The sequence below is a fragment of the Streptopelia decaocto genome (assembly GCF_964273445.1).
Source record: "Streptopelia decaocto genome assembly, chromosome: 2".
NCBI lineage: Eukaryota > Metazoa > Chordata > Aves > Columbiformes > Columbidae > Streptopelia > Streptopelia decaocto.
In genome coordinates this window covers 129,710,828-129,737,676 of record NC_138655.1, presented here as the reverse complement: position 1 = coordinate 129,737,676, position 26,849 = coordinate 129,710,828, and the positions used below count along the sequence as shown (strand labels likewise).

Sequence of the window (26,849 nt, the reverse complement as noted above, 5' to 3'; positions counted from 1 at the left end):
CTGCTGAAAAGACCATGTGGGGTATTGGTGGGTAGTGAGCTGAACATGAGCCACTTTGTGTCTTGGCATCAAAGAAGGTCAATAACAACCTGGACTGTGTTAACAGGAGCACAGGCAATGGATGGAGGAAACTTAATGAATCCTGAGTAAAAGAGGATAATCACTCACATGTAGATACTGCATCCAGTTTTGGGACCCCCAGTACAAGACCTACATTGAAAACTTGGAATGAGTTCAGTGAATGGCCACCAAGATGGTTGTGCACTGGAGCACATCTGCAGTGAGGAGAAGCTGAAGGTACTGGGCTTGCTGAGCCCAAGAACAGACAGCTTTGAGGGGAGTGTGGCAGCAGCCTGCTCCAGAGCTCTCTGAGAAGAGGTGCGGGTGGGAGGACAAGAGACAACAGGCTTAAATTGACACAACAGATGTTATCACCTGGTATAAGGAAAACAATTCCCATTAATAAAATAATTAATCCTTAGAACCAGTCACACAGCGATGTTGTGAAAACTGCATCCCTCGAGGTTTCCAAGACTGAACAACACCCTAAGCAGTGTGGTTTGAATTCAATACAGACCCTTCTTTAGACTGTAGGCCTTCTGAGATCACTTCCAACCTGAAGAGTTTTGCAATTCTGTGAAACGACATGATACAACACTGGATAAAGAGGTTACACTGTGATTAAAGTGACTCCTTAAGTAAAAATTGTAGCTAAGTGGTGCAAGACTGTGGCAACTGAGGCCTTGAATAAAAGGTCTTCACAGACACCTTTTTAGAATTGCAAATAAAAAGCAAGATTTGGTGGTTGTTTTCTCAAAAAGTGTTTTGAACCAAGCAAGTCTTGTGTGTCTTTTAGGTTTTTCTCAAGTTTTGGAGTCACTGTTAGTGGCAGGGTAAACAAGTAACCATATTATTCTAGGCTTATGAGCAACACATTGTTCTAACAGTGCCAAACAACCCCATGATGACAATGGCAAAATTCTTGCACACTAATAGCTGCTTTAAATATTAGAACACTTCTGAAAAGTTAAGGGATCACAGGTTGTGCCTCCCTTTATCCTAGAAGATCAAAATCTAGTCACGAAAACAGAATTTTTCTCATCTCAGTCACAGGATGGAACAAATTTGGATGGGTGGAAAAGTTTGGATCAAACAGTTGCACTGATCAAACAGTCACACTGAATCATTCCTTTATTTATTTTTTAAACCCTTCACTTAGCTATTTCTCCCACTGAACATTAGAAGGAAAAATAAGATATAGGTCCATAAATGCAGTCTGAAAAGACATAAAGCTTCTGCATGTCTTTGTTGGAATGGCCACATTTAACACCTAAAACTCACTGGTTTTCTGTGCTTTGACAGTAGAGCCCATCACAGTCAAAACCAGGTTATGCCCCAACACAGAGATCTGGGCAACTCACTGACTCACAAAGATGTGTGACTCAGATGAGACAACAGATTAAAAGTCTCAGGTCCAAGTGGTCACTTCCTTCCACTCCTGTCCTGCCCCCTCCACAGCAAGGTTGGCCACAGCTCAAAACACAAGCCTCAAAGTCACTGCAGCTTGCTATTCAGCATATTCACAGAAGCCAGCAGTTATTTCAGCTTGCTTAATATTCTGGCCAAAAAGCTGTGACACATGAGCACCTTCTTCAAAAGTTGCTCAACCAAACTTCTTCCCACTGCTGTACAAATCAAAGTGGCTGCCTGACCAGCCACCCAGTATCAGGTTTTCTGCACCATGAGCCCAAAATCTTCCCCTTCCTACTCTTTCAACTCATCACCTTGGACACCTGAAGGAAGAAGAGCAACTTTCATACCTCTAGACCATGTCCATCAAACCAGCTCTAACCTGGTGAGTCTCCTGATTTGTTTGAAAGATTTTACTAGCACTATGTCTAGTTCTGGTTGGAAGACCACCTTCCTTATCTTCTAGGTGTTTAGCACAGTAGAGCCCTGACCTCACCTCTAACTTCTCTATTCCTTACTTAAGCTACTGCAATACAAGTTTCCTAAAGAAAAAAGCTGTGTTAACTAACACAATGCTACTCTTCTAAGCCTACAACTATAATAAAAGCCCAGCAAAGTATCTTCATTTAGGACATCTAGGATATTAACTCTTAAATGGGAGCAGACATTTGATAAAAGGATCATTAACAGCTACTTTTAAGAAGATCCAGACTTTTTAAAGTAAAAAAAAAAAATGCTATAGTCCAATTAAAAAAAAAAAAAAAAAACACACAAACAAACTTACCCCATTAGATTTTTCCCCCCTTGTTTACAACTGTAAGATGGTTATCAGCATCACTGCAGCCAAAACACTTGTATGAATAAATCATTCCAAGTGAGAAATATGGTTATTTGCATGTTTACCCAAGGACCTTCACTCCCACAGTCTGTGTTTTAAACACCTGCAAAAGGTGTTTCTTACCTCACATATACCTGTAAATATCACCCCCTATAATTAAGACAGGTGATTAAAATCCCAACATAAGCCAGTGTATTTTCTGAAGTGCAAAATGGGTGGTCTACCACTGACGTGATCACTTTTCCATATCAGATTGCCTCACCTGCTGCTAAGCCCAGCTAGATGATGGGAAATATGCGTATCTCAGACAAAATTCAGAACATGGGGCCCAGGTCAGATAGCAGAAAGAAGAACATCCTTTCATTTCCCTCTGGAAGGAGAGGAGCAAAGGCAGCCCCCACACTCCCCTGAGCACAGATCCAAGTCCAGAGGAGGCAGTGCTGCCCAGGGGCTCTGCATTGCCCCAGGGGCTGCTCTACCCTCTGTCCTGTAGCTGGGAATCAAAATAAGCAGGCAATCAACATTCAACCTGCTTGGTATGTGTAATTCTTGATAAATCTCTCCAGTTCCTCATTACAACTGAATTAACAGTCCATGTTGGGGGGGGGGGGATCTCTGTTCAGAAGACTTTTGACACTGTCCTCTATAGCAGACTCATAAGATAAACACTACAACAGCTGGTAAGGTGTTGACCTTGTGATCACTGCCAGGTAATAGTCATTGCCAGCCTACTGTCAAACTAAAGAGCTCCATTTCATAGGGTTTTTCAGGGCAAACTACATCTACTGTTGTATCAGGTTTGTGTTTATTAAATTCAAAGATGGCACAAGGCTGAAATGGAGTACAAACATACCAGAGGACAAGACAGGAGCTCAAAGTGATCTTAAACTGCAGAAACTACTCTGGAGAAGCCTCATGGGACATTGCAGATAAGAGACTTAAGAACAATAAATTTCCTAGAAATAAGAGTCCTCAGAAAAGATTGAAAGAACTTAAAACTCTCCTTAACCTTCTCTAAACATCATAGGTCTTCAAATATGTGAAAGACTGCTACAGAGAACATGTTCCCTATTCTCCTGCTGAGTAGAACTACTAGTAATTGGCAAAAAAAGTACAGCTTAATGCCTGACGTAGCACACTGAGGAGGAAACAGAAATCTCTACCAGAGATTCCCACACCTAGTGGGCAGAGGCAGATTATTTGTGCATGCTTAACATTCTGCTAGCATTTTTATAGTTATACTTTATTTTTATGGAACTACATTAAGTTAGGATTCTTGGAGGAAGCTTGAGGTGAAAGATACTTCAATACATTATAAACCTCTTTCTGTCAATTCACCTTCTAGAATTCTTTTCATTGTAGCTCAGCTCACTCCTGCATCCCCCCCTTTATATTTTGCTTTATAAGAAAATTTCTACTTTGTATAATCCTAATTTATTCTTAATGGCAATGGTTTCATGGTTTTATTTTCCTTTATTAAAAGGCACAAGTTCCCCACCTGTCCTCTTCATATCCTTGGTATTCTATAATAAGCTGTACCATGAACAGGTACCATTTGGTAAGATTAGTTTTTACACTACACCTCTAGGTTAAAAAACAAACACACACACACATCAACAAGCAAACAACCCACCACACATAGCTTAGCTGTTTTAATCAAAGTAGTGACACAAGCTACTACAGATCCTCAGAACAAACAGTTATGTGCACTATAAGAAGGTTTACTAACATGTACTTACAATCAGAATCATCTCCACACTTTTAAAGAAACTGAAAGTTGTCTTACAAAGTATTCAGATGGATGGAGATGGCTTGAACCTTTCTTGACACAAATATCAATATAGAACACGGACTCACATTTTGACTCTGATGCAGAAACTCTTTTCTATTACTACTTCTGCTTGGAGAATCTAGAATGTTAGAGGTCTCAGCATAACAATGAGACTCCATTTTCCAGAAGAAGTGAGGAAAAGCAAACCCTGTTTAGGAACATCTTTTGCCTTTGGAAGAACTAAATCAGACCTCACTTCTCACACACTTCTGGCCCCAAGAGCAACCTGCAAATCTCACAGCAAAGCCAGGAATCCACACTCACCACATTTTTCTTGCTTCCATGCTCAGTCAACAGGTTCACACTCCACGGTCTGGGCTTCTAGTCTACCTTTTTTGTTACAAAGTTCATCAACACTGTATCTGTTTATCTGCTACATACAAACCAATAAGGAAATAAACTCACAGAAGATAAGTGGGAACTCTTTACCAGCTACCTTCCTGCTGAGCCAGCAAGTGCTGTTTCTGGCACCATCTGTGTCCTTAAAGTCTGTTCTCTAGTGCTTTATTCGCTAAACATGGAAAAAAATATTTGGAAAGAAAATCTCTGGAGGCATCTTCTACACTGAGGAAGCTAGTTTTAAAATGCTTTAAAAGAAAGGGAAAAAAAAAGTGACATTTCATGTAATGGTTCCATCTCAGAAGAATCCTACTTGGATCCTTTCCATGCTGAATCAAAACAAACTCTAGGTACTTCAGTTTTAAATCACAATACTCACAAGCTGAAGTTAGAGATTACTTGCAGTTACAAATTAGGAGTCAAGACAGTAAGTTACACACCGCAGTTCAGGAAAGAGCAGAAGACATCTATTTACTTTTCTGCAGAGAGCACAGAGCCAGGGTGTTTGTTTCCAATCAGAAAGAGATGAGACTGAAGTGTGTGGAGAATGGGAAAAAGTGATGTGCCAAATCCTTTACTTGTCATGATTCTTAGCATCAATCTGGGCTTTTGTATTTGATGAGTAAGGAGAAGAAAAGCGTTAAAAAATGAGACCCACCTACCACTAAAAAAGAGCACACTAATTGTTTGAGGGCTTACTTCACCAAACAAACTTTGTAACAAGTAAAACTGATTCACTTGAAAAATAAAATCTGATCATGTCCTTCAAATTACTAAATTGTCATATTAACCTCTATATGCTCTTTATATGCAAGCAGAATAAAATGAAGAAAATGCATTCCAAAAGGCATGATGCTTTTACAGAACATGGACACTGATCCAGAGTTCTCAAACCCAGACAGTCCACTGAGGGAAGGGGGAAAATGGAAACGACCTCCTGGATGAGTAGAGAACATGATCCTGGATAAGCCCCTACCAGTCCAGCCACCAATTTCAGTCTGAGGCAAGTCCTACATTTTCTTCGTTCAGACAGAGAAGTTGCCTTCCCTCCAACTCCAGTTTCTCCTGGCTGGGCAAGGAGTGCAAGAGTACCCAACCCACAGGTACAGAAACCTGCAGAACCTTGCCAAAAATCTTCTTGTGAAGTTCAAATTAGTTACCAGGCAAGTTTTGTACAAACTTCACCTTGAATGCCTTAGAATACTTTAGAATTATAACATTTACAGCTGCACTTTAAGAGCGAGCTCTTCAGGATAGCAACCTTGTGGTTTCGTTCCAATGTAGCAACTCAGGAGACTACAGCAGGTCACGATCTACCTTTCTTGTGCCACTTAGCCCTGAATATGGTCTAAAAGGGTTATCTTACCCTTTTTTACTTACACCATGTTGGTCTGATAAGTACACAATGAACTCTTACATTAGAATGAGAAAACAAATACAAGACCAATTGCTATGGCTGGTTATAAGAGTTCCGTTCAGCAACTTCAACTAGTTGGAACACTTTTATCCAAAAAGGCAGTCGAAAAGGCAAATAGTTAATGTGAATTTGTATATTTGGTTTATGAAAAGTCATTAATAAATTCTTGTTACTCCATTGTTATTTACATCCACTGTTTATTTACCAATCTATATGGAATAACTGGGTCAAGTGTCCTACTTCACAGTGTTCAGAACACCCAGTTTCCTCCAGGGAGAAGTCAAGGTTACCTTACCGCTAAAGTTCAATGTTTTCTCTTTTCTGTGCAACTAAAGGCACTAGATAGGCACATGTGCCTCTTAGAAAGAAGGTAAATCAGAGGAACTGTTTCAAGGTTTTCACAGGAAATTCATTTACTTCAGTATTTCATGAATCTTAAGAGCCAGCTCCCATCTGCATGGAGAACAAAGCACCTATATCAGTGACGGAACGCCTTCGTCAGCTGATGTATCGCAAAACATTCTCAATTCAGATTAAGCTTCAATTTATTGCCTGAACATTTTTTCTGGTTTTGAATACCAGAAGCCAATACTATTCTTGGAGGTCCTCAAGAGTGGGAGCTACTATCAAACACTGTTGAACTTCACACTACAAGTAGTTCAGCTACATCCCTATGGGACCAGCATCCCTACTGCCCTTATAGACCTGCTTTCTCCAAAGCCAACAAGGTGTATTTGAGAACACTACGGATGCCCTCCTTATTATAAGAGGTTTTGTGGGGAATTTGTTCTAAGCCAAGGACCATCTCTGCTGGGTGCGGGTAGGCTCAGAGACCTTTTGCTGGGTCCCAATCCCACATGTACCAGTGTGTCACACACTGGGGACAAGAACAGCCACGAAGCACAAAACTAAAGGCATGCACACTGCCTGCTAGGGACACACCTGTAGGCTTCCCATGTAAAATGTTTTTCTATAAAGAACAAAATTAAAACAAAGTCTGATGAATTAATTGTTCAAGAAAAAAAACTTTTGCAAAGAATGAAAAAGTAATCTTCTTAATACTGGTTATATCAGGAAAAAAAATCACAGAAACATTAGTCTTTCTTCCATTCTTTTCACATATCCCTATGTCACTGTATAAAAGAAGTCTTGCAGAGTACTAGATGTGTTTTGTATTTTGATAGCAAACATACATGAGGGCTGATAGACTGAACTAACCTAGACACCTCTTTCATCAGTTGTTTTTTAAGGTGGTTTTAAGGATTTCACACCTATTAGAAGAAGTCAATCTTGATTCAAGCAATTAACAAAGTAGTGATGAGGCAAGCAGATTGGCACAGAGGGACTATAAGAAACAATTTAAGTAAAATTGCTCCAGCTGCCACACACACCATCCCCTCAGAAAACATTATGCAAGAACACTGCTTCAATATAAATTTGTGTCTGTGTGGATAAATTTTTACTCTCCCTACAAGCAGCTGGCTGCAAGACAGACTTATTTTAACGAGGAATCATCCAAAACTTTCTCATAGAGCTCAAAAGAAGCTTTTGCAAGGTCTTTTAGCACCAAAGAAAGACACCATCGCCCAAGGTAAGCTTGATATAAGACAATTCCCTGATTAGTTTAATCATCAGTTGCTGTATTTTGTCATCAGTACTCTTTTGAGAACATACACAACTTACCTGCTCAGTGCAGAAATAACAAAACACTGGCACTTAAAAAGAAAACTTTGGGAAGTTTGTGGACAAACCATACTTGGCAAGCAGCCCTGATGTTGTAAGAGAATGCAAAAGTATAGTTTAAATTACTTTGGGACCTCATCTCTCTAAATTCTGTGCCCAGACAGGTCAGGTCTGTATGAGCAACTTCAGGACAACTAGGCAAGGTTGAAATGATGTTAATAGGGACAATTATAACTATTCCTTGGGAACTTTAGGAAGACAAGAGTGTTCTTAAAAGGTGTGGCACAGGGAATATCTGTCCAAGACCAGATGTCCCCACAGAAACTGCAACAATGGAGGAGGAGAGAGAAGTCATTTAAACATCAGGAAGCAGGTGGGAAACAGGTTAGATACCTGTAACATACGAACACTAATAGCTAAATACATGAAAGGAGGGATGAGCAGGTAGAATAATTGTGATGTACTCTGCTCAACAGTGCTTACCTCCGTGTTTATTTGCATTTACCTGAATCGTATGCCTCTGCTTTGATACTCACTATTCCTACACAAAATCCTCAGAGGAAGTTTGTATAATAGCAAAAGGTAAGTTGATCCTCACATCACTCATGCTCAACCATTTCCATTACTACTCTTACCAAAAGCTTGACAAAAAAAAAGGCAATTATGAATTTGAAATAAAAGGTATCAGGCGGACACAGGTCAACTGAGGGGAGCACAAGGTTTGGGAAGACCAGAGGAAATGCTTATATGGACAGACTGAAGCAATGAGAGGTGGTGTGTGCTGATACCTCACAGACACCCTGCAGCAGCCTATGGTGGACACAGCAACGCTGCCATTTTTCTCCAAAGCTAGAAAGCAACTAGGCAGAGCAACAAAGCAGCTGCAGATGGGAAGGCAGACGAAGGCTGCAGACCAAACCTGGTTAGAGAAGGACACTACTGCTACTGGAGCTTTGTTCTCAAACCCTCCATTCTCCCTCAGACAAAAGGATGACTTACCACTAGTAAAACATAACATTTTAAACACATACAAGGTAGAAAAACAGTAAACAGTTCCCTTTTCCCAGTAGACCAGCTACTACAAAAATTAGAAGACTATTTGGGGAGCGTAAACAGCAATTATACCATGTATCAGTGAGAGCCAATAACTGTAATAGCATGAACAAACAATTTGCCATAATGACATCACTATAGAGGAACAAGGGAAAAAAAAAAAAATCAAAGAAAAAGGATCAGCGTTAAGTTTCTGCTTTTGCAAACATTTTGGCCAAGTATTTAAATATGAATTTACATTAGCTTTACTGAACTCACACACCAGTAAGGTCCAAAACAGACAAGCTTTCAGTCAAAGACAGTGACTGACTGAATCAGGAAATCAGCATTCACCAAAGAATCCATTTCAACATTTTTTATGGTTAACTCGGAGAGCAGAAATGAAGGCAGTTATCTGAATTGCTTAGAAGGCTCTATTGTTCCCTCTTCCAAAGGACTTTTCCCCAGAACAGAATGGGTGGTGTGTGCAAAGCAAGTGAAAGGTGGGGGAAGGGGAAAAGTCTTGTGGACAAAAAGAGAGACAGAAGCAGTTTTAAGCGCAGATATAAAATTTTAAAGTAATTTCCTACCTCCCACTGCAAGTGAGGCGGGATATTTCTGATCTGAAGCTTCCGACTCCTGCAGATAAATTAAAGAAAATAGTTTTAAAAAAAAAAAAAAAAAGCCACAACACACCACAGAAAGAAGACATTATTGCAAGATAGACTATACATAGCAGTGTCCACATTTAAGCATCTGTCATACTAAGAGAGACAAAACCAAATACACAACTCAAAAAACCCCATAGATCACTGACGGGGGAATGTCGGGTCAAAACTATTTCAAGTCCAAAGAGCTATTACAGAAATACTTGTTACACATTTGACAGCTGTTACATTTCACGAAGTCTCCACTTTTCTTGAAAACTATTTCTATTTCAGCTTTAAGGTCTTCAGTATCTAACTCTCTCCATTATAAATGGGTGCAATAATCTCATGTATTTGTACTGGATTCCCCTCCAGTGCTTAAGTTTTTGGGTTTGTGCTGTTTTTTTGGCTTTTTTTATTCACGAAGACGACACTTCAGGATTCTACATCGCTTCAAAGATGATAATATAAATTTTTATAAATATATCTGGTTTGATATTAGACTAACAAAAACTTAACAGCAGACTATATTCTAACATTTATATAGCTGGCATTCTCCATCTCTGGTTGGGAGGAGGGGGTAAGAATCAGTAAATTAATTGTATTTGTACCTCAAATTTACATCAGTTTTCATTTATCTAGTAAAAAAAAAAAAAAAAAAAAAAATCACTTTGAAGTGCTACTGCAAAGCCTGATAGTGTGCTGGCTGCCTCCACAGCCAAGTCCTTTGTCTCCTCCCTTCCCCCAAAGTAAGAGAACAAATAAATGCCAGAGATGCCACAAAACCCTTGGGATTTACAAGAATGTGTAGATTAACAGAGTTTTGGCTGGGCTCAGGTAGGGCTTTGCTGGTTGGGTCCATCTGCTGAGATTTGGGGAAGGGAGGATGGGACAACACAGAGTAGTCTAGCCTGGAAGGTCTCAACTACATTTTAGTTCACCAAAGCAGTTAAAATGAGTATCCTGTGTTCAAAAACACACTTTTAGTGTTTTAATTGCTCAGTACTGACCTCTCACAGAAAAACCCTTCACATTTTAAGGACTTTTTATAGCAGGAGTTTGTTAAACTTACACAGGCCAGTGGAATCTTGTGACAGAACAAGTTTCATAGATTTTCCCATCTAGCAACAAAATCAAAAGCTTTCTTTTCCCCTCCTCAGATCCTTTTAAAATACACTCCTTTCCTTAACACCACCACTCACACAGGCCTGCACTGAGTGTTCTACATCTTCAAATGCTCCTCTGGAAAGGCTTTGTTCAGGGCCCAGCCTGAGTTTAAGGCACAAAGCTGTCTTGCCCAATTTTCTCCTCACACAGGGGTGTCACCCCCAATGGCAGAGCAAACAACAGGGGCACTTTTTCTAGAAAAGATGAGCAGGTCTCTGTTGTGCAGCGTTTCTCAGCTGTTTTCACTCCTCCTCAAGCAAGTAAGACCCAAATTCAGGATTTGATCATATAAATAGGCAAGGAAAGGAGAAAAAAATCTCAAACCACACACAACCCCATTTAAGCTTTCATTTCCAATAAAGCAAAGAGTCACAAGATGCTTTGCTGTAATGGGAAGCAGGGAAAACTTCCTTGAAGTCTGCGAAGGTTTCCTTAAACTATAATCTCAGCCAGCAATACTGCTACAAAATGATCACCCTAAAGTTGTGATATACTGCTCTGACATATCAAAATAATCTCACACAGCAACCTGAAACTTAAAAGTTGAGTCCTAAAGTAAAACATAAAAGGGGATGTTCATTCAATATTAAAAATACTGGGAAATTTTAATGCAGAAAATCCCAAACCACAAATTCGGCAGCCAATATGTTACTCAATATGCTTCAAACTGTTGTGCCATTAGTCTCTCACACTTGTAGATACAAATTAAAATTCATGAGAGTTTCATAGCAAGGAGTGTCACTCACAGAAGGATCTGAGCACACAACAGCCCAACCAGTTCACCAGCAACAGGTCTCAGGCCAGCTCCAAACCAAGCTGGGCAATAAATGCTCACACTGAGCACTCGGTGTCCATTGGTGAGGAGAGGGGGGAAAGTCCTTCCCAGAAGCACATATATAAGTTTCACACACACAACTGCACCTTGCATTTTATTTCAGAATAAAAGCCTACATATCTTCTCCTTTACTGCCCAATACATGAAAGATGGCCCCCCAAAACAAACAAACAAACAAAAAACCACAATCTCTACATTTACTCAACAAAGGACATAGACAAGGTTTGGAGTTTTTTGTGGGGATTTTGGGGCTTTGTTTTTGTTTGTTTGTTTTTCTACCCATATGACTTTCAGGGACTGAAAAGTCTGATGCAATTTAAAACTTTTGCCAACCAACATTTTAGCACAGAAATAACTTGAACATCCTGAAAGGGAGGCAGAGAAGGAAGGAAGAGTAGCAAGGAAGAAATGCCATCTTAAAATCACTGGTTCCTCTGCCATGTTTATAAAGAGCCAAAGAAAACGGCAAGTCAGGTACAAAATGGGTACAGCCCCACAGTGCATCTCAATTTATGGCAATAGTGAGACACCTATTGTGCAGGAGTGAAAGGTCACTTAAACTGTAAGAACAGCTGTATGAACCCTTTAATTTGAAACTATTTACATCTTCATCAGTTGCTTGGCTGTGCTGCAAGTAATTTTAACTTGTCACCCACTGCACAAGTTTGAAGTCTGGTTTTGTTGATGTGTGTGAAATTTTCTACATTAGTGCTGCATCACAACTGACAATCATTAAAAAAAAATAAAGCTTTGCACAGCCAAGAAAAGACTCACACTGAACCAGTGTAAGACAAAAGTACATTAGCACCTTTGAGACTTTTCAATTTCAGTTACTATCAGCTCCCATTAAAAAAAAAAAAAAAAAATCTAAATGTATTTCTTAAAAGTACTTGAAAAATACACAAAGCTTGTAAACTATTTCCCCCTCTGCCATTCTCCCCACACAAAGAACAGCTAGAAGAAATGACAGTGGTGTTTGTGTTCCCAGGACCTGAACGAGCAGTGAGTAAATGGAGACCGAGCATCCCACAAGCTGCAATAACCCGTGCAGCTCCTGCTCGGAGAGACCACTCGTCCTGCACCGCGGCAGCCCCACACAGCACATCGCTGTGGGACAGCACTCCCCATCTGCTGTCATCTCTACTGCATGCACATGAACCCACTGAGAATCAGCTCTCAACATCAAGAAAAATCCCAAAGCAAATGCAGACATATAGCAAAGAGCAAGGGACAAAGCTGGGTCTGACTGAGTTCACCGGAGCAGCTAAAGCTTGCACAAGGATGGATTCTGACTTCAGAAAGCACGCTTTTGGACAGGGACAAAACTCTACAGTGATAGGTGGATAAAGGAAAGAGAAAAAATACAGGAGCATCTTCCTGGAAATAGTCTCCCACCTCAGCCAACATCAGCTCTTCTAGGTTGTTTTCCACCTTCCTCACAACCCTATTTTCTTCAGCAAAGTGTGCTATATTCAAAGCTCCTAGTAGATTTCACATCCCAGGCAGCATAAACCCACGGAGGGTCTGGAGGGTTTTTTTTGTTTTGAAATAACTTTAAGTTTTGTTACTTTACAACTACTTGCAGTCATACCAGGTGTGTAAGACATAGTACTTTCAAATTCTATGAAGATGTTTTATTACAATTGTTGCATTTAATATATGGCTCAACTAGCATTAATAAATCCTTACTAAAACACTGCCAGCATATCTCATCAATGGGACTGATGTAAGCCTTGTGTGTGCACTTTTTCCAGTTTAAGCAGATTTCTTAATTCATTTCTTCCATTCCAAAGAGGCATTGCAAATAGATTTCAACTAGGAAAAAAAATAAACGTGTGGGCAAATTATGTTTGTGTTCTGTATCATATGAAGGTTTTTGAAAGCTACCTCTATTTCGCAGCATGTGAACAGGTATTCCCACTTGTTTCTCTTTTTCAAAGACACCCAGGACAACTTTTATTGAGTAAGAAAAAAAACAGACTTTTCTGGTTTCTGTATAAGGTTAGTCCATAAGCAATTATTTGGTAATAATTTACTTAAGAGGAATTGCACACATTCTGATTCTTCTTTTCAGGTATTATGCAGGTAACTGGATTCAGTTACTTCAAGCCACTGCTGATGACCATACATCAACATATTTATTCTGGGAATGTTAAGATATGGAGCCTTGTGTTTGGGAGATGGGAATATCTCTGCAACACAAAGCAGGTAAAACAAATAGAAGTCATTGTGCTCCTTCACAAGGAAGGCAGCGTATTTGTGCTATATATATGCATAGGTAGAACAAAGTGCCACAAAAGATGGTTAATTTACTAAAAGCCATCTTGGTGATCTCTGAAGGGGTAGTTTCTCATATGTAAAGGTAGAGAACACACGTGCAGGAGCATCCAGTGCTCCCGACCCACAAGAATCCTCCACACATAGGAAACAATACTAAACACGTCTCAGGGAAAATGTGGTGGGAGGAGGGAAGAAGAAAACCCCCAGATTCAGCATTTTCTTTCTTTCATGTATACTTTTCCCTTCTCTCTCTGCTCTCCCTACTTTTTTCCTTTCAACCTGTCAAAATCCTCAAGTCAAAAAGGTCTTTAAAATTGTCCATTTTTACACTAAATGAAAACTGACTATATACTTTCACTCACTAATACAATCTTACCGTGTGCTTTGTGTGACATTTAGCAAAGCAAATCACATAAGACCCGCACCTCCCCTAAAGGGACAACAATTTTAAAAAACAGAAGACAAAAAACCACAAAGCAGAAAACAATGAAGTTTCATGCTTTTGCTCACAGTCCCGATTTTTTGTATCCCATGGCATATCTCACAACCTGTGTCAAAATTTGGCCATTTCAGAGGGGACCGTACACACAAGTATTGAAGGAGCTGCACTTCCACACTGTCATTGTACCTGCAATCTTACCAGACCCTTCTCACCCCCCTCCATCCCCCCAGACACCTGCTGCCTCCTGCTCATTAATTCCCATTTCTCAACAATAACGCCACGTAATACTCTCATTTCAGCAGCCATATGAACTCCATACAACATTAACACCTCAAACCCACACGGCGCAAACCTACTCTTTTTAAACAAGAGCCTATGGAAAAAGTGTTAAATATGTTTGAAAGGAAATCAAGTGAACATCAACAATGTTAGTCCATTCAGTTGTTTGAACTCAATACCTACAGGATAGAAAGTAAATGGTCTACCTTTTCCACTCTTAGGAGCACGCGAAGCACAGCGTTTATTCATTTAATCCAGAAAAAGTCTTGGCACCTCACACCAAGAGGACAGACACAGAGGACACCAAGACCCAGCAGCAGCAAGTGCTGCTACTCCCCAGCCTCCGAGTTCATGGTCCCCCGGCTCTGACAGCTTCACATGATGCCCCTGAAAACCCACTCACCAAAACAACCTTTTTTCTCCCTGAAATCCAAAGGGCCACATGAGGACAAAACCCGTCACTTCTCAAGCTTACTTCGCTGACAACACAAATTTGACATAGACAGCTGGAGTTGAAATATAAAAACGCAACAAAAAGAAACCGGTATGGACTGTGGCTAATGCCATATGGTAAGGAACAACTACCGTAGGAAAAGTCCTGACACGAACAGCCATAGAAACAAAGTTAGCAGCTCCTATAACCAAATGGAAAACTGCTGGTGATCAACGGAATTTATAGGGGAAGAGGTGTCTTATTGTTTACTCAGTAGCCAGTAAAATAAAAACATGCAAGAAAAACCCAACACAAAAAGCTACCCCCACACACAGATTTTATTAGTTTTTCCCCCTCAGGCTGCTTAAATTAGCTGATGCTTGATCACAACAGTGTGAATCAGTGTTTTTAATGCTCTTCTAGCAGGGAAAGAAAAAAAAAAAAAAAAGGAGGTTTACAGGACAAAATAAGAAACTTTAACTCTCAATTCATATTAGTGCAGTTGGGGGAAAAAGCAGAAAAATTTTTCTAGTTATGAGGTGAGGGCGGTGGGGGGGGTTTCTTATTTTCTTCATGGTAAATGCAGCTAATGCTATAGATTAAGCCACTGGAGCAGCTCGTCCTGTAAGAGATGCTGCAGTCTCTGCCTGCCTCTTCCCTTCACACTGGAATTCTGTGGGTTTAAGCAAACCTTTCAGTCTTCAGTTGTTCATATTTGATTCCTGAAATAACTTAACAAATAGCAGTAAGTCTATCCAAATAAAGCTTACTGAATGTACATTCTGCACCAATTTAATATAAAATTATATGTGTACATACACACAATTGTATATCTCAATTCACTTATTCCTAACAAGTTGTTCTGATAAATATAAAAGCAAAAAGTCATATTTCCTTCAAAAGGTATACGGAATTTCTGTTAAAAACCTACTCAGGTTCAATAAAGGGACAGAGGTTTTTATATCACTTCTGTTAAAAAGTAATTAATTTCTAGTGTATATTACAAGGCACACTGATGACACAGTTACTGTATTTTATCAAATAAAGCCATTAGCTTGTGAACCAGAAAGTTCATCTTGATGCCTTACCTACAGAAGGAAGGAGAATGGTTTCAAATACTGACCTGTTAACAAATATGACCCTTATTTTTTTGCACACTGATCTGGACAGCAGAATACTTGAAGAGGAAATGTTACGGCTCGCATTTCAGACCCAATTCAGCAATTCAAGCAGACAAAGCTCGGCTAAGCCACAGGCAAACTGCAGCAATACTTCTCTTTGTGTTGCCTCATTATTTAATCCCAGACCTGGATTTAAAAGCACTCTATACCACCACTCAGAATAAAGATTTTTCCATGAAATTTATACAAAGAAATTTTTTTCTTCAAAGCTCATGCAAGACTTAAAGGTTGGCTCCTAACTACACCTTTCCCCTTTCATCTTGCGCACACAACCCACAAGCACTGGTGCTTCAGAGAGGTGTATTATCTCAGCATTCAAGACAAAAATCTGGCTCTTGGATTACAGACCCCACTGTGCTGATGATCAAATTTCCTACCAGTGCCTGCAGAACACAGGATTTGGTTACTACTTTCCACCAGGACGAACTCCCAGACAGCTGCCCATGGCCACTGCGCAGCTCCGCTCCCTAAAACCACCACCCAAACAGGCGGGCACGAGGCTGCGCTCTCCTTGCAGGATAAACTCAGGCACTTTGAAATTCCAGGCAGGATATGATAGCTTGAGAAGCACAACCAGATTTATATTGCCACATCCAAGTTACATCATGCAAAATAGGTAAAGCAGCCAATGTATGCCTGACTGTAGTTCTTACGTTTATGTAAGTGAGGCAGATAGTAGGCTTCCACCTATTACCATTTGCTTCAGGATTTCAGTTCAACAATTCTTCACATCACTAATTAGACTAAAAGCTTATATTCATTATTTCTAAATTCCCATGAGTGGTCCATAAAAACATTTTTTAAAGAAAATTTTAAAGATTCTGCCATATACCATATTAATGCTGAATTCCTGATTAAAAAAAAAAAAAAAAACAAAAACAAAAAAAAAACCAAAAAAAAAAAACAAAAAAACACCCACAATCACAAACACCAACCTTTCATTATCCAGGTGTTCTTAAAGAGAGAATGCTGTTAAGATTTTCTTCTAAATTAAATAATTAAGCACTGTTTTAAATTTGATGGGAAGTTCCAGTATCCCCAGTATCCTTTAGGAAAATGGCTTTTCATCTACCCTTGTGGCTTCTGATATTTCAGGCCTCTTCTTTCCACTGCCTCCCCCTTCCCTTCTCCCCAACCTCCCAACCCTTCGTAGAAATCGAAAAGGGTTTGTTTTCTTGTTTGGTCAGTGGTGTTTTGTTGTTTTGTTTTCCTCCTGTTCATTTGAAAGGCCTGGGATTTAAGCTTTTTTGTAGGTGGGCTTTCTGGTTTTTTAAAGCCATAGTTTCTCTCTTCCTCCTCAGAGTAGGGGTCTGTATTCCTCAGATAATTGTACTACTGAGCTGATTTTGTTGACCAAACTTTTTAGAGCTTGCCATTTATTCTCCCAGCCCACCACTAACTTGCAATTAGCTGGGATGTGGATAACAGTGAAAGCATTCAGGAGGTATACGAAGAACTGAAAATAACAGCTTTAAATGCAAAAGTGCTTCTAAACATGAAAAAAAAAAAAAAGTCTACCTAAAATCCCAACAATCCCAACTGGTATGAACGAGTAATCCCCTAATGATGAGACACAAAACTCATCTTTTATCTTTCTCCTCCCCACCCATCTTTTCTTTAAGCCACTAAAGCAGCTAAAGGCTACTTCTCCCCCATCACCTGTTTGCCTCGTGCTCACAGGGGCTGCTACCTGGGACAGCAAATATTTCCTTTATGGACTAACTGCAAAGCTTTACACAACCTGTAAGAAGCAGTTCTACACCAAAACTTGCATATGAGGTCCCTGCAATACATGGCCAAGTTAGGGGCTGGGGAGCTTAGACAGCTAAAGGAAAATATATATACATACATACATATATATATATATATTTTTTTTTTTTTAAGTGAATTCAGCTCCTTTTAAAGAGACCAAGAAGGAGAAAGAAACGGCGTAGGATATTTCAGTGTCATTTCTGAAGCAAAAAGGAGTACTAAGACTTGAAGAATTTAAAAAGCTGACAAGTTACTTTGTTCCACGAAGCAGCTGTTGTATATACCCTCATAGCATTTTTATTTTGTGTGGCTTCCCTACTAACATCACCTACTCCACACAAGTTTGCACATCAGTTAGAAACCTGATGGAAACAAGTGACACAGATCCCACGTAAGACATAAAAGTTCTCGCAGCTTTTTTTTGGTACAAGAGGTATATGGCACAAAAGATCTTGTCTTAACAACAGCTCAGTGTTCCACCCTTCTCAGACTGAAATATCTAAATAAAATTAGCAGCATTCATAGACAAGCTCAGTAGCCACCGTGCTGCTGAGACCAACTTGCTCAACCGCGAGCCTGTGTTTGCAGAGAACATCAGAAATGCTTTCCAGATTCCTTACACCACAGCTATAAACAGGGAGTCTAACCCATTCTGGTGTCTTTCGGGTCAGAGTCCAGTGAAGCTAAGGTTGTTCATACCAAGTTTAAATTCACTGTGTGCTCCAGATTAACCAGCAAAAATCAGTTCTGGTTTGGGGAGTGTAGAGGAGGCAAAACAAGGCTTGCAGTAAAATAGCAAGATTTGCTCCGCCTATACACTTATAGCATGTAATTGCAAGACCCTTGTTACATAGGCTCAGAGAGCCTCTATTTGCTACTTTTTTTCTATTAAATATATTATTTAAACCTTTCAGGTTAAGAGCAACCTACTTCAGAGCGTAAACTGGGCAAGCTGTCAGGGTAGCTCAGGGACCCAGCCCCAGCGCACACTTCACCGTTTCTCCGTTTCACCCACACACAGACATCCTAAAGAAAATCCTGCTTGCTGCCTCCCAGGATACTTTACAAGAAGTGACACAAACTAACGTCCAGTTCCTAATAATGGTCTCAGTAAACAAAGGTTCCTGTGGGGTCTGGGAAATGGAAACACATTGAAACACTCGTGCTGATGAAAGCACCATCTAACTTCAAAAAGCTTACTTGCTGTCACTAGAATAAATGGAAAATCTTGCTTAGTCTGATTTTAAGTGTATATGTAAACTTCAGCTAACAGAAGGGCTCACTAGCATTTTCAAGTTTCTTCCATCATATAGAAGGATATTAACAGGGCCAAACTACTTCATTTAGGCAACTGTCTATGTAATACTATAATATCTAAAAATATTAATAAACCCCTAGTGCTTTAAAGGACAAAATAAACTAAAAGAATAGTTAACAAGAGCGCAGAGTAAATCAACACTTTCAAATGTACGGCCACATATTTCAGGCTCATTCCAGTGTTTAAAGCCACTCTAGAAGAATGTAGTGTATACATGCGTGTACACATGTAGATGTATGTGTGGGTTTCACTCTGCATCCATTCTGGCTGAAACTTCCATTTTTATTACTTTTTTCATAAATATGTATATTAGTCAACTTTGCAAGAGGACAGCTTTATTCTGACATGATAATTGAGCATTTGAGATCTATGCTTTACTCCTATCTCAGGGGTTCCAGCAAAGCGTAACGAAGACCTGCAGTTAGCCTGCTCATGGGGCTAAGGGGTTTTTTAAAATAAAATAATAATTAAAAAAAATTTCCTCATAGCTACTTTCCACCCTTCAATCACAAGACAAACCGAAAAAAGCTTTAAAAGCACTGGCAAGGCAAATAGCTTCTTTTAAATCTTCTAGACCACACTAACAGCAGCAAATTACACTGAATTAATACTTCATCAGTTTTACAACAGAAGAAACATCGAATTTACCATACATTTCCTATTATTTTTTGCCCTAAAATAAGTTCTTCTCAAAGGATTTAGTACAATAAGCCTTACTGACAAGTAAAAAGTTTAAAACCACAAACACAGAAACTTTTAAAGTGTAAACTGATGCAGCACACAGGAGCTAAGACAATGCACAGATACCAATTGTCACTTTGATGCTCTAGTAATTATTTTACTAGTATGCTTTGTTCAACTAAAGAAATAGCACTCAAGCACTGGCCCTTACTAATGGCAATTCCACGTGGCTTTAAACTGATTAAGCAACCCAAAGCAGATGAGATGTCACGCCTCTGCTGGAGGAGAGCTACAATGTGGGGGGTTTGGATTGTTACCACCAAGCGTTTTTCCTTCCTTCCTTTCTTTTGCCCTCTCAAAACCCAAAAGTCATAGAACATGACCACTCTGCTGTTCGGCTTTGTCATTTTTATGCTGAATGTCACCAGATGAAGAATTTTTTAAAAGCACCATTGCTTTTTCTATACTGAAATTACTTGCAAAGAGAAACAAATTAGGCTCATGGTTTTCAAACATTTTTGTCACTTCTTTTAAGTCATTTTCTCTGAAGAGTTCTCACCAGCAATGAAATCCTGTTCAACTACACAAAGATTGTGTGAACAGAACAGCACCAAATAAAAATTATGTCATGACTCTACTTAAAGCAAGAGGACACATGTTTTTTAGAACTGTGTACTCTCCCCTCAAAAAACGTGATACCCTTAAAGTGCAGAATGCACCATCTTTCTGTTGGGATGTAAAGCCAAATAATATACACATTTTGCACACATATGCTATATATTTCCTACATTAAGTTTTGATCTAAAGACAGGTTACGGGAAAAAAAATGAAACTTTTTAATTAATATGTTTTAAGGAGCTGACATTTATAAAGTAATAATAACCATGCAAAGTTTTCTATTGTCTACAAAGCTTATTTTCTCCTTTTTTTTTTTTTTTATAGGGCAATGATTTTGTTAATGGTAAGTACATCTACACTAGTAAACCCACATTCACAGTAAATATTTCATAGTGGCAGAGCTAAAGCATCACAGCTTGTGCATAAAGAGCCTTTCACACTGTTTTATATTTACTTATTAAAAATATTGTTAATTATATCTTTCATTAAACTTTGTTTTTAAGAATCACCGAAACAATCTTCCATGCTTTTGTCATAGCAGCTTTGATTAGTGTACACAGGCTTACATAGTATAATATATGAAAGCAATCTCTGAGCTTTCATATCAGGTCTCAATGAAAGCCTTAGAGTATAATTTAATTCTGTTCAACTGGAAAAGTCAACAACTAAAATGCAATTGTACACAAATTTCAAATTTTGCAACATTTCAATTTTGCAATTTCCTTCAAAGGCAAGTTATGTTGAAAAATTGCTTGTATATAAGAGGTGTAAGTGTATTTTCTTTAATAGCCTTACAGTTAATATTTAATAATTTCCCCCTGCTTTCATAATACTATAAACAAACTGTTGTGACATTGAGAAGTGGCATACAAAGCAATTACGGAATAGCCAATATCACCTTTTAAATAATTCCATTATTTTTAATTTCCTTTTTCACAGAAAACATAGAATATAGCACACGCTTTGAGGATGAAGATCACAGCAAATATCGACTTTTTCCGCTGTCACTGCACATTTAAATACACTGTTATGATCAGAGTTTACATTTCTGCACTGAAAACCACACTCCTTACATAGAGTGGCATGTAACATTTACACTATTTTAACACACTTTGTATTAAACTGAGCAAAATTGTAAATTTGGATCAGTTAGTTTCAAAGCAGAAAAAAGGCCTATTTCTTGTTACAGATAACCAGCTAATTCATAAGTACAATTTACAAGTTAATCACCGTTAACATCAGGGTTATTTGCATTTAGTAACTTGTTTTCAAATGCATAGCATTTTGCTAGATATTTAAATTAATATTAGGAACAAAGTACTTATTAATGATGATGATAATTTTGACCAAGTTCAATAAATTATTTAGCAGTTAATTACATCAAATTTAGTTTGTATACAGATGTGTAAACTTATTATCACATCAAGCCAGTAATTACTACCTTCTTCTTACAATCATCCACTACTGATTTATTAACAGAGATACCGAAATTAGGTGGTGCCTGCCCCCACTAATAGATCAAGTTGCTTTTACCTGAGAGCACATCTTAGCACAGTTTAAATGTCTTTCAGAGCTTTGAAATGCAACCGTTCTGTCTGCATATAGATACGCCCAACAATTGAGGATTTAAGAAGAACACTTTAAAGAAATAAAGAGCAGGGAAAAGCTAAAAATAACCAATTAACAAAAAAGGAAAAAAAAAGAAAAAAATCAGCATAAGGCAGGCTACGGCATTGTAAGATAAATATTCAACCACAAAAAGAAGTTATCCTTCTTTAGGAGTTACTGATCATCTTCAGTTTGCATGTCTTCTTGATTCACCTCTGCCACCATCACCCCCCAAAAACTCAGCTCATTTCAAACGATGCCGTAAGAGACAAGTACCGGTAACAACCAGAACTGGAGCTACCAAAAGCCTCCAAACAAAGCAATCGCTCGCTCGCTCCCTCCCTCTCCTCCCCCAAACCTCAAAGACATGCCTTAATAGTTTGTAACCACATGCACTTATCTAGGGAGGGCAAGGGAAGTTCACAGAGCTGGATGTCAGGGGGGCAAAGAAACAGGCCAGGACACCTGCTCAGTCCCTCCGAACCAGGCCAAGGTCTCCTCACCTGGCCCAGGCCCCATCGGGTGGGACACACACTACAGCCGTCACCAGAAAAACATCACTGCCCGCACACCATCTCTTCCTCGGGAACTTGTGGAGTTTCATTGTGGTGAAGCATGACTGAGTTCTGGACAGACTTTTCCATGCCTTGCCTTTTTTCCTTTTTTTTTTTTTTTTTTTTTTTGAGAGTGTTCCACCCAAAACTACACACCCAGTGACACAAGTCAGAACCACGGCAAGGAGCGGCTTTTCTGGAATACAGAACCACATGCGATTTCCACCAGCACTACAGCTAAAAATTGAATATAGCCTGAGCTTTCATTTGAAAAGCCATTTTGAAGAGCTGCAGCGCGGCACACGGCACTGCCACCCGTTAGGAGCCTGACACCAGCACACGTGCAACGCGGGGTCTGCGCTGCCATTCATGCGTTCAGACATGGCGTTTTCATGGTAAGGTGCTGAACTTAATCCAACCTATGCAAAACCAGCAACAGTTGTAGTAAGTGAACTGTGGGGACCAGGTGATGTGAGCAAAAGGGCCACAAAGAAAAGCAATGTACGTAAGCTTATTATTTGCCACAGGGGCAAGAAAAAGCCAACCACAGCAAGGGAATGCAGTTCTGGGGTTTTACCGGAGCTATTCAAACAAAGGTAAAGCAATCTTTCCCTCAATCTAAAACCTTGGAGGGCTCTACAAGTAATAAAGAAAATCTTCTAAAACTTTTCCCAAGATTACTCCCAAAGAGTGACGGGTAGCTTCAATTTTATATGGGTTAACCACATGCTACATACCTGAAAAGATAATCTTGCTCATTATTTGAGTTTAATTGAACAACTGCCATCAAACTCAGTTGTACAAAGGGTGTGTCTTCCACAACTTTTACTGAAGTCCACGGTTCTATGTTAAACATAGATTTTGGGGTATATTTACACATCAACAGCCACTTGTTTGATAAAGCAGCCAGGATAGAAAAAGGGGAAGAGATCGCATTATTTATAAAAATTCCCTCTCACCTGCATAACAGAAAAAAATGAAAGCTTCAAATAGAGGTATAACTCACTCTGAGCAAACACATTGTTAATGCAAAAAGCATAAACAGCAACTCAAAACAAGTGACCAAACAGAACAGGACCTCACCATTTGCTACTAGGACTCAGACCATCACTGTGAAACAAACTTTGTATTTCATAAATAAATGAAGGGACACCTACTTTTGGCTCTCATAACTTAACCTGGAGTGTTTGTTTTTGGGGCCAGAGGGAATTGCTTCTAAGAAAAAATAGTTTAATAGGATAAACATTTGGGTCCATCTTTGAATGACCCAGTATTAGTAGTACAAGAATAATTTTACACCACTGCTACTGAGCACCAGCATTAATCTCTGAAAATAAATTTAATTATGAGTGCACAGTATTTAAAAAAAAAAAAAGTGCTCTGAGTTTAAGAGTTGTTGCCCATTTCTCATGTATTTTGTACAGGTTATTAGAATCAACTTAAATATCTGTGCTGTACCCTAGGAGCCTCCAGTTCCTTCACTAGGTGTTAGTAAATTTACACACCACATGTTGAACTACATGCTTACCATCTCTTCATATATATTTGAAACTGAAAGAGAATCTGGATTTGTAGGCAGTTCTTAAATGCCCATTATCCTTGAAAGTTGCACATTTCCTAAAAGCATCCTACATTAAAAATTTCTGTGCAGAAGTGGAGTTCATTCAGTCAGGCAACAAACAAGTATTGAAATATTCCAGTACTTCTGTTGGGGTCAAAAGGAGCATCTCCCAAATAGAAATGGCAGGTTTTAGCTCTCTGTCACCAAGTTATGGTACTGCCCACCGCCGCCTGTAACTTGCTTAAACAACCGAATTTCTATTAACGCAAAGCTCGCCAACAACTCTTGTTGATCAGCACCAGCGCCCACTGCGATCAACACCACTAAAAGACAGTGTTGAATCCCTCTCCCTTGACCCTGGCAAATAGCTCCCTCTGCACACCAGAGGGCTTGTTTTCCACAAAGAAAGATGCAGTTCATTCTGGGATCCAATGGGAAGGATCCGTGTGCTTTTTCCAGCGCAGCAGTACCCATCTGTAACAGACCAACGCCTCCATGGCAAGGGAGCACATGTACGCTATTATACATTTAGTGAACTCATATGAAAAATTGTTCAATATTCATTACAACAATATTCCAAGACAGGCTTTAATTTTTTTCCCTAATCATTACCTGCTTCAGGTCGCCACAAAACTTTCACTGGAAAATCATTTAAAGCATTTTTATCAGAATTTTAACTCACGGTAGGAAAAAGACAAGACTAGATTTACATTGTAAGTGCAGCCTATTCTCTTGGATGAAACTACTACCTAAATTCCTCAAACATCCTACTACAGGTTATGTTTTTCAAGTACTATCATAACAGACATTGCTTTGGAACTTTTGCTCTAGAAGCAGGAGGAAAAATTGAACTATTCTTCCACAACAAGCAGGAAGCCACTGTCACACAGAGAATCTCCCCAGCACGTATAACCTGAATAATCCACTCTGTCATCTAGAAATGTATTTTTTGTGATCTTTTCCGTAACTCTTTTAAAACCACAGTTTTATTTAAAAAAATAAAAATAAAATAAACATAAAATAAAAACGCACACACACCAACCTTTTGCCTTTTCTAGACAATATGTACATTTTCCCTGTCAAATTTAGAGCAGTTTTGTGAACTCTGTTTCTCAAGAGCCTCCCCGCAGTTTGCTGAGGGCATCCTCAGAGGGCAGAGAGCACCCAGGATCAGGCCCCTGCATGAAAACTCTGTGGAGCAACTGCACAGCGCAACTCACTCGAGGGTTTGTTTGTTTGGGGCGCTCCCCCCACCCTCCTTCTCATTGTTAGTCCTCCTGTCCTGCTTATTCCTAGAAAATTAGTCCTGCTTTGATCCATGTGTGCTAGATATTTAACTGGTAATTCCAAATCTAAACACAACAAGCTTTTTACTTCATCCTTAACTGCTATTTGACATGAAGTTACATGCAAATAAGTATCTGTGATAAGACTTTTTTTTTTTTCAACAGAAGTTTTTGTTCATACAGACTAGAATTCCCTCCAACTGGAATTTCAATTTCTGCACTACAACATTTAAGGCTCCATTAAGGTGAAGTGATCTCTGTTTCTGAGGGAGAACCAAGAGGACCTGTCCCTTTAACATTTTTAGATAAAATTAATTTACCAAAACAATGAAGCACTGCTATTTTTCACAAATGGGAAAAATGTATCGGGCACATGGTGTAGACTATATATTTTTAAATGGCATTCCTAAAGTTCAGCTGAGCATGAAAGTTAATCTTTCAAAAGTGAACATTCAGCTTCAGCTGCGTTCAAGTGTAATAGTACTAGAAAAAAAAAAAAAAGCCACCTTACTATTTTTGTAAATTCTCCAGATATTTTTAGCTGATCTTTTCTTAAACTGCAAATTATTTTATGATAAAATAATATTTTTAAAATGCAAGTGAGGATATATACACACACACACACACACAAATTCTCCTTGAAACACTTCTCTGCATTATTTCTCATCAGACTAGTCACAAAATGATCCAGATACCAAAAAATTTGAAATGGAATAAGGCCCTTCCCAGCTGAAGCCCTTTCAATTCAAGGCAATTTTGTTTCAGTACTTAGTAGCATACCCAAGAAGAGTCAGATCCATCTTTGACTCATTGTTATCTGTGCTCTTATCCAATTTTTAACTTAATTAAAAATATGGAATGCCTCATGTTACCTGTTAGAGGCAGTTTTCCACCCCAGATTTGCAGAAGGACAGTTTTAATTGAAGCCAATTCAACTGCACCATGAAGAGGTGGACAAGAGGGGAGGCACATTGCTGCTGAAGTTACACAGCACAGGAGACACCTTTTATGCTACAGGTTTCTCTTGTGCCAGCTTCTGCGATAATACACTTTAGCAAAATACCACGTTATAATTTAATATAATTTTCCATTTTGAAATTTCAATGTACTTGCGGAGAAAAAAATAAATGGAAAACAGCATTTTTGATTGCCATTACATGTACAGTATTTTAATATCTAGCTTAATATTGGCCCTAGTAACACACTTTATTTGCTAAGTATTGAACTAAAAACATCAAGGTTTTCTTCTTGGTTAAATGTATGCATCTTTCAACTCACACTCACAAACCAATATTGCAGATCTGGAAAGAAAAAAAATACAGGAGAAATATAATAATGTAATTTTTTGTCAATTACCTGAAACATGCTCAAACACACAGGAGCTCTTGCTCCCATACAGAAACTTTTCGAAGCCAAATTACCTATTCCAGGTGATGGGAAGGTACAACTGTTGCTGAAATACCCACACAGATGAACTTGCTCAGAGGGGCTGGGTACCACCAGTAAACACTGGGTTTACTAATCTCCCTAGCACACTCCAAACCCAGACATATGGAGAGATTTTTTGATGGCACATTCAACAAAATTTTCCTCATTT

The 26,849-nt window shown here is 39.0% G+C and overlaps 1 protein-coding gene across 1 annotated transcript in view; it reads right to left on the bottom strand.

The window, feature by feature from the left end:
* The window catches only part of IGF2BP3 (insulin like growth factor 2 mRNA binding protein 3), a 116,189-nt gene that overhangs the window by 81,174 nt on the left and 8,166 nt on the right, over positions 1 to 26,849 (bottom strand). Inside the window, exon 4 of the mRNA XM_082045701.1 lies at positions 9,201 to 9,249. Within this exon, the coding sequence (XP_081901827.1) occupies positions 9,201 to 9,249 (49 nt within the window). The remainder of the gene's footprint in view (positions 1 to 9,200; positions 9,250 to 26,849) is intronic.